The sequence below is a fragment of the Scardinius erythrophthalmus genome, assembly GCF_964197995.2.
Source record: "Scardinius erythrophthalmus genome assembly, chromosome: 2".
Classification (NCBI taxonomy): Eukaryota; Metazoa; Chordata; class Actinopteri; order Cypriniformes; family Leuciscidae; genus Scardinius; species Scardinius erythrophthalmus.
The window spans coordinates 11,580,219-11,595,123 of NC_138222.1; the positions used below are offsets into that span (position 1 = coordinate 11,580,219).

A 14,905-nucleotide genomic window follows, 5' to 3' on the forward strand; every position below is an offset into this window, starting at 1 on the left:
GCTTCATATTTTTGTGGAAACTGTGATACACTGCCATTAAAAAATTTGGGGTAAGAATGTTTAGAAATGAATGCTTTTATTTAGCAAGGGCGCATTAAAATTAATCACAACTAACAGTAAAGACATTTATATTCTTCAGTTTTTAAAAAATATGTTCTTTTTAACTTTTTATGAATCACAGAGTCCTGATTTTTTTTTTTTATACCACAGATATATTAAGCAACAAAAACGGTTTCTATCATTGATGATATGAAGAACCATTATTAATAATTGAGCACTATAAAAATGTATTGCAACTGAGCAGCAAATCAGCATGTTAGAATGGTTTCTGAAGGATCATGTGACACTGAAAACTGGAGTAATGATGCTGAAAATCCAGCTTTGCATCACATAATTACATTTTAAAATAGAAAAGTTATTTTAAATGGCAATAATATGTCTCAATATTATTGTTTTATTGTATTAATGATCAAATAAATGCAGCCTTTAATTTAATATTGCTAGATGCTAGATGGATTGCATCTCTACCATGAAGCTTAAGTTGTCCATATGAATGTGCGTGTGTGTAGAGTCGAGGAACTGACCTGCGGAGGCATGATGGAGCAGGTCCAGGAGGCCTTTGGAGAGACCATGACATCAGTGGTGTCTCTCTGTGCCCGTTACCCCATAGCCTGTGCCAACAGCATCGGCCTGCTGTGCACCATCCCTTACACCAGGCAAGCATCTTCAGCCTCATGACATCACATGTTTTTTGTTTGCAGACGATGTAATTTCACCTAGTTGACCGCGAAGGAAAGGTTGTTTCAGAGGTATATTTTGTCTTAGTCACAGTAGTGAAATTCTGAAGGCAAAAAAGGTCTATTGTCAGTAGTGTGGTGGTTTGACCAGCTTGAACCCAATGCAAAATCTGCGTGTGGAAATCTTTTGCCCTCACGCTAAACTCCCAGTAGTGCAAGTTCCTATTAAATTGACTGCATACCAAACAACAGTAAATTACATCACCTTTAGAAAATGATGTGCACCAGTTAGTCATGCACAGCGACGGTAAAAAGTGTATTAAATTTAAAATCCTAAAAAGCTACTGTTACAGTAGCAGTGTTATTTTAGTATTATTTATAAATTACAATATTCATATTTTGAATATACTTTTATTTTAATATTTTCAGGTTTCATTTTTATTTCAGTTGTAATAATTTTATGTCCTTTTTTCATTTTTATTTCCAGTATTTCTATCTAGCTTATTTATTTATTTTATTTTATTATTTATTTATTTATTTCAGTTTTTGTTTTAATAATTTTAGTACTTCAGCTGAAACTCATTTTATTTCAGTTAGTTGGCAAGGCTAAATTTCTAATTTTCCCATCTCATATTTATTTGTGTTTTATTTTATTTCAGCTTTATTCCAATCAACCAAAATTATTTTTAATAGTTTTAGTAAACAATAACAACACTGTACAGTGGGAAAACAGTCAACACTAGACATAAAATAACATAGTAACACTTTACTATAAGGTTCCATTAGTTAACGTTAGTTAATGCTTTAAATAACAATGAGCAATACATATGTTACAGTATTTATCAATCTTTTTTAACATTAATTTATAAAAATACAACAGTTACTTGTTAATTCATGTTAGTTAATATCCATTACATAATATTAACGGATACATTTTTTCAAAATTTTAATAATGTATTAATAAATGTTGAAATTAAGAAGTAATTTTCATTGTTAGTTCATGTTAACTAACATACACTGCCCAGCCAAAAAAAAGTTGCTGTTTGGATTTAAATAGGCAACTACTTAAGAGTCTTTACTGGATCATTATTGCAGTGATTATTATGTTTCTAGCATGTTATATATTTGCCAACAGTTCTTCTAACCCTATCTGATGGAGTGTGTAGCTTTTCATTTCTTAAACAACCATGTAGGAAGACACAATTATGGCCATATTTCAGGATGACAATGTCAAGATTCATCAGGCTCAAACTGTGAAAGAATGGTTTGGAGGGAGCATGAAGAATCATTTTCACACATGAATTGAGTCCAGACCTTAAATTCAGTGAAAGTGTTTGTGATGTGCTGGAGGAGACTTTACAGATTTCTGGACTCTTGCATTGACAATACAAGATCTTGACCAAAAATGTATGCACCTCTTGATGGAAATAAAATCACATAATTGTGTCTTCCTACATGGTTGTTTAAGATATGACAAGCTACACACTCCATTAATTAGGGTTAGATGAACTGTTCCCAAACACATGCTAGAAACATAATAATGACAGATGACTTGGAGTTACATCTGAAGTCGATCTAAAATAAGAATCCTTCATCTAAAGTGTTATCTGATGGTGTCCACAGGAGTGAGGAGCAGTGTCTTGTTCGCAGTGGTTTGGTTCAGCTTATGGACAGGCTGTGTAGCCTGAGCAGTCAGAGGGACTGCAGCTCAAATGAGAAACAAACCAAAAAACAGAAAGTAGCCACAATGGCCTGGGCTGCTTTTCAGGTGCTGGCCAACCGCTGCATTGAGTGGGAAAAAGTTGAAGGTGAGGAAAGTTTACTGATCAAACCACTACAAACCTGTTTCATTAAAACAGACGCTAACCTTGTTGTCTAATAGGAGGCTCCACAGACGCAGTGCATTCTGGACTGGCACGACAGGTGTCTAGCTTATTAACCAATCACCTGGCTCGGGCGACAGACTGCTGCGGTAACCAAGCGGCAGGGAATGATGCCCTGCAGGATGTGCTCAGTTTGCTCAACGATCTGTCCAGGTACTTCCCGGTTTTCTCTCATTTAACTTCACTTATTTGTATATTACCTTTAAATGTAATATCGCATAATACACTACAGTTAAAATTATAGTACATGTGCCATTATTATTATGACAATGGCTGTTTTAGCTGAAAATTTTCATTTTGGAGCATCCCTACCATTCACTAATTGTGATTTAAGTTTCATTTCCTAAAGTGTGGTTCATAGAGGGTTAAGTACACATGAACATGGTGACTGTTATCTGTTCAGTTTGAGTGTGACATAAATAAAAGCTTCAGACGAGTCAGAAACAGGTTTCATTTTGTGTGAAGCCAATGAACAAAAAAGAAAGAAATATACATTTTTAGGATTTCAAGTCCTTCAATTAAACTGTGCCTAACTTTCAACTAGTTACACATTAGTTAAGTTTAAATGGATTTAGTTGATTTGAACTAATTTCAACTGTTGCATGGCCCTTTCTCCTCTTCCAAGGAGCCACATAGGCAAGACCATCCTGAGCCAGCCAGCCTGTGTGTCCAAGCTTCTGTCACTGCTCCTGGACCAGCGGCCCTCGCCCAAACTGGTGCTGATTATCCTGCAGTTATGCCGTGCTGCGCTTCCACTTATGAGTGTGGAGGACTGTGGGAATGTAGCACTTCCTTCCTGGAGCTACTCAACAAATGCACTGGATGCAGAGCAGCAAGACGCCAATGATCCTGCCTTCCGCATTGCATCGCTGCTGCTGGCCAAGCTGGCAGACTATGTGGTGCCAGGTATGAGAGAATTTTTTTTTTTTGCCATTAAAAAAATAAATATATATATATTTATATAATATATATATTAGGGCTGTCATTGTTACACAATTAATGCAGCATCCGTTTTTTCAGTCATCCTTTGGCTAGCATTACATTATATGATCACGCTCTTCTTCATGCAAATGCTTTTAAACCATTCAAGTGTGACAAGACAAAAGAGAACGCGCTGCCTGTGAATGTCCTAACAGACACGCACACGGGGCGCACAGAAAGAAGCGCCAGTATCGTGCACACAGACAGCGTGCCAGAATCGAGTCTCTTTCGCGCTTGAATGAACAGTAACACACAATTATGCCAAAATGTCTGTTTTGTCGAGTATCCTCATAAGAGCAGTCTTAAATTAGTTAAAGTCTTAAATGAACGTAAAGAGCTGTGAGTGAATGAGCTCGTGTGAGATCCACGTCTCTGTCAGCACCTCTGACTTTACTGACAGGCAGCATTATTGGCTGCTGTCCCTTTAAAACTAGCTTTAAAGGGACAGCAGCCAATAATGCTGCCTGTCAGTAAAGTTAATCAAAGAACAAAGGGGACAGAGAAAATCACTCACTGCTCCTGACTAAAGAACTTTTGTAGCTTTAATAAGGATTGGTCTATATTTAATGTATAATTTATGCAGTGTAGACTGTTTGATATCTTTACTTTCATGAGACATCAGTAGCTGTATTAGGATCAGTGATACTGGCCTTCATTCATAGAAAGATGCCATTAAACAAGTATTTAAAATATACTTCCTTTATGTTGTCTCTACATTAATTTGGAGATTAATGGTGAAATGATTACATTATGAAATCTATAAAAAACGTAAGTGTTTTTAATTGCGACTAATCGCGATTAATCACAGAAAAAATGTGATTAATCTAGTTATTTATTTAGTTATCAATTGACAGCATATATATGCATATATATATATAGATATATATATATATATATATATATAATATAGAGAGAGACAGAGAGAGAGAGATTGTAAAAGTATGTTTTAAACAACTTGTTTTCTATTTGAATGTATTTTAAAATGTCATTTATTAGCGTGATGCAAAGCTGCATTTTCAGCATCATTACTCCAGTCTTCGGGGTCACATGATCCTTCAGATGTCATTATAATATAATAATTAATTATAAAATGATCATTTTTTAAATCTGTTTCTTTCTTTCCTGCTTTATCAGTAAGTTTAATTTAATTTTCTCTCCTCGCTTAGGTTGCCAGACTTTGCTCTCCCCAAGCGCTTCTGAGCCTGACACTAGTCTGACACGGGCCTGTCCTAAGAGCAGTGCTAAGACTGATAAAGACGCTAGTGAGGAGGGTGAAGCAGTGGATGGCAAGCTGTCCATTTTCATCCATAAGAGAGAAGACCAGTCATCACATGAGGTGCTTCAGCCATTACTCAGGTAATAACACTGGGCGGCCACACTACAACACACATCAACCTCATTGTGTTGTTTGATTCTGAAAAAAAAGAAAGAAAAGAAACCCATTTAAAAAAAAAGTTAATTAAACCCATTTTTATAAAAGTTATGATTGATGTCAGTATTCGCACCTTGCAGCAGCTCAGAGGGTCGTCCTTTCCGTCTCGGCACTGGAGCGAACATGGAGAAGGTGGTAAAGATGGATCGAGATATGACAAAGGTCAGCTCTGGTTTAGTGGCTGTTCACTCTTTTGAAGAGCAAAAATCTGTCATGCTGAATGTGTAAAATCTGTTCACCTTTTTGCAGAGTGGCTGCTGTGAGGTGATCACAGAAGAGGCATCCTCTGCTTTGCGGAAAGCCAATAAGTGGGCTCAATCTGGGCTTATTGTTAGTGTGGGGCCACCAATAGAGAACACTGGCCAGGAGAACTCTGGGGTATCCAATACAGGTGACAAGAAGAAAACTGCTCAGTCTACTGTCTGCCGAGAGAGGAACGGTGAATTGGCTCGGTAAGAAAAATATACTTCGCTACCTTTTGAATATCTGAAAGGAAACTGACTGTCTTCAGGAAAGTTTTGATGGAATTTTGTGTAGGATGCATAATAAAGTAGTTTATAAGTGCAGCTGCTTTGTGTTCAGGGGTAACCGCTGTATTTATTTATTTATTTATTTAAATAATAGTTTTTACAGTCACTTTACTGAACATTACAATAGACATTGATGTTGTTTAAAAAAACTTTGCTACCTAAACAACACTACCATTCAAAAGTGTGAAATTGTTGTTTTTTTACATTTTGAAAAACATCTCTTCTGCTCAAAGCTGCATTTATTTGTTCAAAAATACAGTAATATTGTGAAATATTATTACAATTTAAAAGAACTGTTTTCTATTTGAATCCCTTTTTTAAAAGTTTAAAATTCCTGAAAAGTTGCAAAGCAGCATCATTACTCCAGTCTTCAGTGTCACATGATCCTTCAGAAATCATTCTAATATGCGGATTTTCTTTTGGACTAAACTTTGGGGTTAGTAAGATTTAAATAAATCAATTATTGCTTCTATCCAGCAAGGACATACATTTAAAATATTTTACAATAGAAAAGTTATTTTACATTATTTTTTTAGTCTTTTGGTGAGCAGAAGAGACTTCTTTCAAATACAATAAAACATCTTAATTAATCCAAACTTTTGTTTTGACCATCACTGTAGTTCTTTTCTAATATCAGAATTTTCCGAAACACAGATCAGATCCAGTGCGGCCGTTCATCAGCGGTCACGTGGCTAACAGCATGGCTGCTGAGGTCATCGCTCTGCTCCACAGTCTTCTGACTGCACCTGAATCCAACACTGCTCAAATATGGACCAGCACAGCAGAAAAGGTGAGCTGCCCTTCTTGATTCTTGCCCTAACCTGCTCTAACAACTGGCCTATTAAATTATACTTGAGTTTCAGTGCTCAATGAAACACACAACAGTGTTGAAATCTTCCATCCTCTCCTCAGGTGTTGTCCAGGGCCTTGATGTACATCCCTCAGTTAGGCAAATATGCTGAGAGTATTCTGGAGAGCGGTAACAGCAGTGGCAGGAAATTATCCAAGCTGCAGGCGATTGGCCGACAGGCTGTGGCGGCTCTCTGTGCTCTAGGTGGATTCAAGGAGACCATCAAGATTGGTTCTGAAGTCCAGGTGACCTATTAATCTAACCTGTTTACTGTCACCCCTCCCCTATTTTGAGCACAGACCTGAAAATGCATTATCCGAACTTAAATAGTTGTATTTTATGAATGCTTTCTGATTATTGCTGAAGTGAAAGCACTTTACGTTAAAATGTTATAGAAGTTTTAAGTTTACTGTAAAGCAAATTAACTCAACTATACATGTTTTATATCATACCAAGTAGAGATCGACTGATTGATCGGTTTTGCTGTTTAATCGGCACTGATAGCCAATTACTGGAACTAACATACATATTTTCATATCATTATAAATTCATTAATTTGTCGACTAGATGCTGCATTAGTGGAGAACAGCAGTATGTTGAGGCTGAGGATGCTAACATTAGTAGCGGTTAAAACAATGTGACAAAAACACATGACCCAAATGTTTAATGTCAGGATTGTTACCATCTATTTGAATTAGTTTATATCCATTTGTTCGCTTTTAAGCATGTTTTTTTTTGCAGCGAAGTTGCATATTTAAAGCCAGTGACATGAGAAAGAAAACTGTATCGTCATGCTGCAGACCGAAACACAAACAAATCTGAAATGCATCCGATTTCTGTTCTTTTTTCTTTTCACTGTAATACATATTACGTTATTTTGATAAGATTATCAATTGTTCTAAAATAGAAGCAAATGTATCAAAGTAAACACAATATACATGTCTAATTTCAATGCTATGGGTAGATATTGAAAGATAGACATCTTTAAAGGGATAGTTCAGCCAAAAATGAAAATTAGCCCATGATTTACTCACCCTGAAGCCATCCTAGGTGTATATGACATTTGTCTCTCAGATGAATACAAATGGAGTTATATTAAAAAATGTCCTGGCTCTTCCAAGCTTTATAGTGAGACTCAAAGGGTATTTTTATTTTTTTTGGAAGTCCATCAGATTCTATATTTAAACTTTATAGACTAAAATAACTAGCTTCCGGCAGATGGCCGTACGCAAGTCGACTTGCGCCAAAAGAAGAACTTACGTCTGAAGGAAGAATGTCATATACACCTAGGATGGCTTCAGGGTGAGTAAATCATGGGCTAATTTTCATTTTTGGGTGAACTATCCCTTTAAGAATGACTGTTTGGATTTGTATGAAATGGTAACACTTTACAATTAGAGTCCATTAGTAAAATTAACTGAGGTTAATAAAAGAATTGTTCATTGTTAATTTCAACATTTACTAATTGGCCTACATTTTTTCATTTTAAGGTTGTTTCTCTTAACATTAGTTAATGAACTAACATGAATTATCAAGGTATACTTAATATATTTTTTTTTATATTTAAAAATTACAGTACATATTAATGGTTCAGTACTGTTTTTCAGTCTTTGTAATAAAGTTCAGCACTGTTTTAGGTGTTATGTTTGTTTTCATTCAAAATCTATTTTTAAAGCTATTGGTTAATTAATTGATTATTGGTTAGCGTGGGCCAACGTACAGTTATCGTTATCTGTAAAATCCACAATCGGCCAAACTCGAATACCAAGTATGTATTTTTCATATGCTAAACAACTAAAGCTTTGTCTATCCAATTTGTGTTCCAAATTTGAAGTTATCACCACAAAAATTGAGGTTCCTGTGAGATTTTGTTTAGGCGTTATACCAAAAACAGGCACAGTGGGACACTCAAACAATAGATTGACATTTTTGATATATTCTCCTAACACATTTCTAACACTTCTATTACAAAACAGAAGCCAACTTTGGAACCTTGAATCTCAGATCTTTTCAACGATATGCGTTTTAAAGATTTGATTATAATATAGTGCAGTAATATAGGGCTAATATAGGGGGTACACACAGGGCCGGAGTGGGGCCACTTTTCAGCCCTGGAGTTCATGCCCAAAACCGGCCCACTTTTTCCACGGTGGAATTCCAAATTACCACTTTTTCCAATTTGGATAAATGAAGCAACAGTTCAGTTGTTACTATTGTGTAGTTGGTATTAATACCATAGTTCAACAAATAATGTAAAGGTTAAATAATAATTCACTTAGACTTTATAAGAAGCAATTGCGATTTTATATCACACAATTCAGACTATATCTCGCAATTCTGTATTTCTGACTTTAAAAAGAAGCAATTGCAACTTTATTTCACGCAGTTCTGACTTTATATCTTGCAATTTCTGACTATAAGAAGCAATCGACTTTAATTCACACAATACTGACTTTATAACACGCAATTGCGACTTTATATCTCACAATTTTGACCATCTCGCAATGCTGACTTTATAACACGCAATTGCAACTTTATTTCAGGCAATTCTGACAGTTATATCTCGCAATTCTGACAATTGAGACTTAATATCACGCAATTCTGACCATCTCGCAATGCTGACTTAACACGCAATTGCAACTTTATTTCAGGCAATTCTGACTTTATAACACGCAATTGAGACTTTATTTCAGGCAATTCTGACTTTATAACACGCAATTGAGACTTTATTTCACGCAATTCTGATGTATTCCGAAATGTAAACTCGCAAGTGTGAGATAAAAAGTCGCAATTATCTTTTAAAACGTTTTATTCTGTGACGCTAACAAGCTTCCATACCTCCTGGCCTCTTCCTCCCAGCCATCCTCCCTGACGCGTACCGTTACGGTAGGGCCGGCCAGGCGCGGTAGGCGCCGGCGATGCTGCAGACCCGCGGCCGCAGTAGCCTACCTAAAACGTTTTGGAAAAGACTGGCTGTGGACCCAACCAACTCTATAGTAGGGGAGGGGAGAACTCCCTCACATGGTACAACCCATGCAGAGGCAGCGCGCTGCAGTGGAAGGCGGAACGTGTAATGTTACTAACGTGACATTGAAATGTGAAAAAAAAAAAAAAAAATTCCTCGACCGGCCCAAAAGTGAAGCGGCCCACCGGGAATTCTCCCGATTACCCAATCCGGGCCTGGGTACACACACAATTTAGCAGATGAATAATCTCAATGGCTTACGTTGCAAGCTGAAGTATTTGCCTCTGTCCATGTCTGTTCTCTGTGTCAGGTGGTGGGTAAAGGTGTATCGGATAGTGTTGGTGTGGTTATATCCATTAATGAACAAGAGGGCATCGCCACTGTCAAGTTTCCTTCCTGCGATTACCGCCGCACAAGCAAGGCGTCCGATATCCTCACTGTACCCATATCCCGCCTCTGCACCCCCCGCTCTGAGGTAAGCACCTCTCAAATAACTGTAAAACTGCACAATTGTAATTTTGATATCATATAGTTAGCGATGCTCTTAGTTATTGCATTGAACAATTACATTTTTTCAGCTTACAGTATCATTCACAGCCCATTATTATCTACCGTTCTATTCAACTGTATGACATAGATAGCCTTTTTTTTTACTCAGTGTTATTTCCTTTTAAAAATTTAGCAGACTTTTATAAAGATTTCTTCTCATAATATCATAAATAATATACTTGAAAGTAATATACTTAATTGTGAACTGAATGTAATGTTTTCGGACACTTCATTGCATGTTAATTACAATTAAGTGTAAATGTTGTGGGTCATCTTAATTGGGACTGGTTGTCTTCTGTCTCTGATCACTTAAAACTGTGTCATTGCTGCTGTGAGAAACATTGCTTTTAGACCAGTGCTGTTTTAGTATTATTATTTTTATACTACTGTAGCGTTTTTTAATCTTTTGCCATAGCATTCATTTTTATTTTTTGAGTTTTCATTTAAATTTGAGTTTGTTTTAGTACTTATGTAATATCTTTTTTTTTTTTTTTTTTTTTTTTTAGATTTGCTATTTATTTATTTTTTCGTTTTAGTACTTTAATTTTTTATTTTTTTTTCATGTTATATTTATGTTTAATTTTATTTCAATTAACAAAAAACATTTTTAATAGTCACGGTTATTAATGATGTGGAATCATCTTAGAACTTTTCCACAGTGATTTTAAGCATCTACAGTAGTTAACAAACATGCCCCAGTTCGTATATATTGAGTAACAACTCAAATGTTTACTTACCATGGCACTGACAAATGTAAAGCCAGAAAAACAGATGCTTTGAAATGCCATGTTGAGATATGATTAAACTTTCCTTGCCATGTCTTGCCTTTGCCTCAGGACTTATCAAGCTTGCTCATTTCTAAAGCAGCTCAGGTATCTGATGTCATGTCTTAATCTTGGAGCTCTGTGTGTTTGTTGTAAGGCTCTGCCGCTGCATAAGCTGTCCATCACAGAGAAGGTTGTTCAAGCAGTGCAGTCCATGTTACTGCCACAGGAGGGCAGTCTGTCCATCCACACGTCCCTCCCTGCGTCTGGAGACGGAGCCAGTCCTGTGATGGCTGTGGTGCGTCTTCTGGCCGAGATCAGAACTAGGTCAGAACCTCAGTGCATCTTATATTGTGACATAGCACAGCCAAAACAAGAATGTGGAAGAATGTGTCATTGTACAGTAGTGCTATGAACCCATATGGGATTTTTATTGTGCGTGTCTTTGACTCTGTCAGAGCGTGTTTGGTGATGGCGCAGCTGCTTGAGGACAGCTCATTTTGTGAAGAGTTTATTCAGCAGTGTCCAGCAGCAGTGGAGGTGCTTAACCTGATAGCTCAGGAGTGCAGTCCTGGTGAGTGCGACAACATTAGAGCTACACTTCCTCTACACCCAAGAAGTGTAAATAAAATGTATATTTCTATATATCTTATTATGTAAGATGAATATTTTTAATCGTGATTAATCGCACCCTTTTTGTGCGACTAATCTTGATTAATCCCACACTTATCGTGAAATTAAGCATACGCCCTTTATTTCGTTTAACATTTTCATTTTCTCATTGGCTATATCCAGCAAAGTAAACCATCAGATTGAAGGACGATTCTCACAAAACTGTTTTTTTTTTCAAGTTTTTTTTCAAGGTAAATTTAGGTGTCTTTCTAAAAAAGGACACTTGGAGACTCCAAAAGGACACCAAATAACCGAATGATATAAGGAGACTTTATAATCCCCCCCCTGATCTGACTGTATATACCTACTACAGAACACGGATCCATTCAGAATTACTAAATACAGCAACAAAAACATGACAAATCAAAACATTATCATGAGTCTTTTTGGAAACATAAATTTAATGAAATGTGTCTGTGCATAAATACAGTGTGCGATCAGTGCACCGAGAGCGCGCGCACACGGTTTGTTTACGCAATATACAGTAGCGAACTCATGCATGCTTATTGTACCTTGATTGCAATCCTCGTCCATCAAAACTTTTCTAGCGAGGCGCTAGTTTGCTTTATTCATCCGAGAAACTTAGTTTGTGTATAACGTGTTAACGGTGACAACCCCTATATTTAAACAAAAAATATTCAAAAATTAAATTAAAGCAAAAAATATAAAAATGTATTTAAATGATTAATAAATACTATAATAGTATATAAATGATACTAAAATAACAGTTCAGTTGGGGTGGAAATCGCCAGAGGCCCCACAATATGATATTTTCATGATCGCTTATTGCGATTTTAAAGTCCCCCTGGCCTGTAGTCAATAGTTGTATCCCTTAAAACTCACCTTTCATCACCAAAATGACATATTTAAATGTTTTTTTCCTGTGAAAAAAAAAATCTTCATGCCTTAAAAAACCTTGAATTTAACTCTACACCCTTGCTTCATTTAGTATTCACGGATATCTGAATATGTAAATTAGCCCCGCCTCCACTCACTCACACCAGCTCAGAGATCCACTTTCAACTTGACTCAAGTTACTGTGGTAAACGCTGCACAATGGTATCGCTCTTTACAACAAGAGTAATTAATATGATTAGCCTTTTGCTTGACTATGTTATCAAACCGCTAATAATGTGTTGCTAACGTTGCACAAACCAACTCCGAGTCAGACAGCTGCCTTCAAAAAATGAACAACCTTTCTAACACCCTAATGAACAAGTCGAAGGTGACAGTATTCAGTTATGAGATGTAATTCTGTGTGTGTTTGTAGGAGAGCGTTTAGTGATGGTAGAGGTGCAGTGTGAGAGGGTTAGGATGCTTTATCGAGACTGTGCTCGTCCTCCACCACCTCCAGTACAAACTGATCAAAGACAGGTGAGTTGAGCCTCATTAGTGCTGATTTAACATGATCAAGAGAAGCCTTTTTTTTTCTTTTTTTTAAGATTGATTGATTAAAGTGTGATATTATCATTTATCTATACCATTCTCTCAGCTTTCTGCTTGCATTATGGGGTGCCCTGTAAACACAAAACGATTGGCAGACACAAAGCTCCTCAAAGCCTTCTGATTGGATGAACAGAAAATATGACCGTTTTTTATGATTTGTGAATACCTTGCTTAGCAAACACAACACTTTTTCTATCTCTCTCCACAGCCTAAAGAAATAACATGGTGTCCGTCACGCGTCTTCCCTCCGGTTCGGGCCTGCATGTTTTCTTCACACTTGACCTCTGTGACCTTTCTGGCAGATCCAAGCGCGGGTGGAGGCCTTCCCAGAGGAACTTTCATCTATGCCACTTCACCTGTGCCTGTTCAGGTAACTACAGCCTGTTACTGGCACATGCACTTAAAAAAAATAAATATATATATATATATATATACTTTGATTCTGCAAAGACAGATTCATTTGATCAAAAGTGACAGTAAAGGCATTGATAATGTTATAAAATATTTATATTTCTAATAACTGGTGTTCTTTTGAACTTTCTATTCATCCTGGGGAAAAATTACACGGTTTCCACAAAAATATTAACTGTTTTCAACATTGTTAATAGTAAGAAATGTTTCTTGAGCAGCAAAGCAGCATATTATAATGATCTCTGAAGGATCATGTGACACTGAAGACTGGAGTAATGATGCTGAAAATTCAGCTTTGCATCACAGGAATAAATTACACTTTAACATGTATTACAAAAGAGAAATATGGAGATGTTTTAAATTATACTATTATTTTACTGTTTTACTGTGTTTTTGATTTTTTTCAAAAATGCAGCTTTGGTGAGCATAAAGGACCTCTTTCAAAAACATGACCACAATCGTTTGAACAGTAGTGTAAGGCCAATAAGAGTTGTCTGTATCTTTTTCTTATTTTCTCTCTCTTTTTTGGTTTCCAGGCTCCATCTTTTTACTGGGAGATAGAGATTGTTTCTTTTGGAGATTCGGAGGATGATAGCGGTCCTATAGTGTCGTTTGGTTTTTCCCCGGAGGCCGAGAAGAGAGACGGTGCCTGGACAAATCCTGTCGGCACCTGTCTATTCCACAAGTACTGACCCAGTCTTTTTATCCTTTCATTCAATAATCTTTCACTCGTACTGACTATCAACCCGTTCTTTCTGTTCCTCTCTGCTTCCCATCCTAACCCCTTTCTTTTTACATGTCGTCCTTGTTGTTGTTTCTCTCCCGCTCAGTAATGGGAGGGCAGTACACTATAATGGCTCCAGTTTGCTGCAGTGGAAGAGTGTGAGACTAGACGTGGCTCTACTTCCTGGTGAGACAGGACCTTGTTCCAAGCGGCCTTTATTCATTTGAGCATTCAGACATTAACCACAAGCACATTATGTTGTTCAAGCCGACTGCCTTTATGGGCAACAGTGTTGGGGAAGCTACTTTGGAAACTGCAGCTTCCCAAGCTACAACCTTAGTTAATTATTGAACTCAAAAATGAAAATTCTGTCATCATTTACTCACTCTCATTTCATACCAAATTCTTTCTTATATTTATTTAAGTATTCAAGTGCAGAGAAACTCCAAAGCCACGCCTCCTCCAAAACACATGAACGCATAAACTCTAGCACAGCAGAGTCTGTAAAGTGTTACGAATGAGGCCGTTAAATTTCCTCATGTCTCAAAGCACATAACATTATAATGAACGTAAACAACTTACAGAGCTCTAGTTGTTCCACTTGACTGCTCGAGATTTGTTTCGCCATTGATAGTGATGACAGAAACGCATAAATCGGTGTCTGAGGACTTCTCGTAATTACGGTTATGACATGGCGTGTGAACGCAGCATAAGATCGTTGTTTTGGTTCAGGAGGAACTTTAAAAGGTGGCTGCTCTTTGTTTTTGGCTCTCGGTGGCTTACAGTCTACAACTCTGCACATCTTATGACGTGTGATGTCTGTGCAAGCAGGGTGCGCGGAGGTATGGAAATACATATGTTGACAGGACATTTATTGGTCCCGAGGCTTCCAGAGAATATATGTACATGTTTTAATATTTAGACCACTTCTATTATTGATTGTTATTAGGATGTGAAGAGA

General features: G+C 36.9%; 1 protein-coding gene across 4 annotated transcripts in view; it reads left to right on the plus strand.

The window, feature by feature from the left end:
• hectd4 (HECT domain E3 ubiquitin protein ligase 4) overlaps positions 1-14,905 on the plus strand; it is a 97,693-nt gene that overhangs the window by 47,914 nt on the left and 34,874 nt on the right. For all 4 annotated transcript variants that reach the window (XM_081391719.1, XM_081391720.1, XM_081391721.1 and 1 more), the window contains exons 33-48: positions 570-716; positions 2,361-2,545; positions 2,620-2,773; positions 3,246-3,526; positions 4,768-4,957; positions 5,114-5,195; positions 5,283-5,485; positions 6,218-6,353; positions 6,476-6,658; positions 9,689-9,853; positions 10,849-11,018; positions 11,150-11,265; positions 12,634-12,737; positions 13,018-13,179; positions 13,757-13,905; positions 14,051-14,130. In XM_081391719.1, coding sequence (XP_081247845.1) covers positions 570-716; positions 2,361-2,545; positions 2,620-2,773; positions 3,246-3,526; positions 4,768-4,957; positions 5,114-5,195; positions 5,283-5,485; positions 6,218-6,353; positions 6,476-6,658; positions 9,689-9,853; positions 10,849-11,018; positions 11,150-11,265; positions 12,634-12,737; positions 13,018-13,179; positions 13,757-13,905; positions 14,051-14,130 — 2,507 coding nt within the window. The remainder of the gene's footprint in view (positions 1-569; positions 717-2,360; positions 2,546-2,619; positions 2,774-3,245; positions 3,527-4,767; positions 4,958-5,113; positions 5,196-5,282; positions 5,486-6,217; positions 6,354-6,475; positions 6,659-9,688; positions 9,854-10,848; positions 11,019-11,149; positions 11,266-12,633; positions 12,738-13,017; positions 13,180-13,756; positions 13,906-14,050; positions 14,131-14,905) is intronic.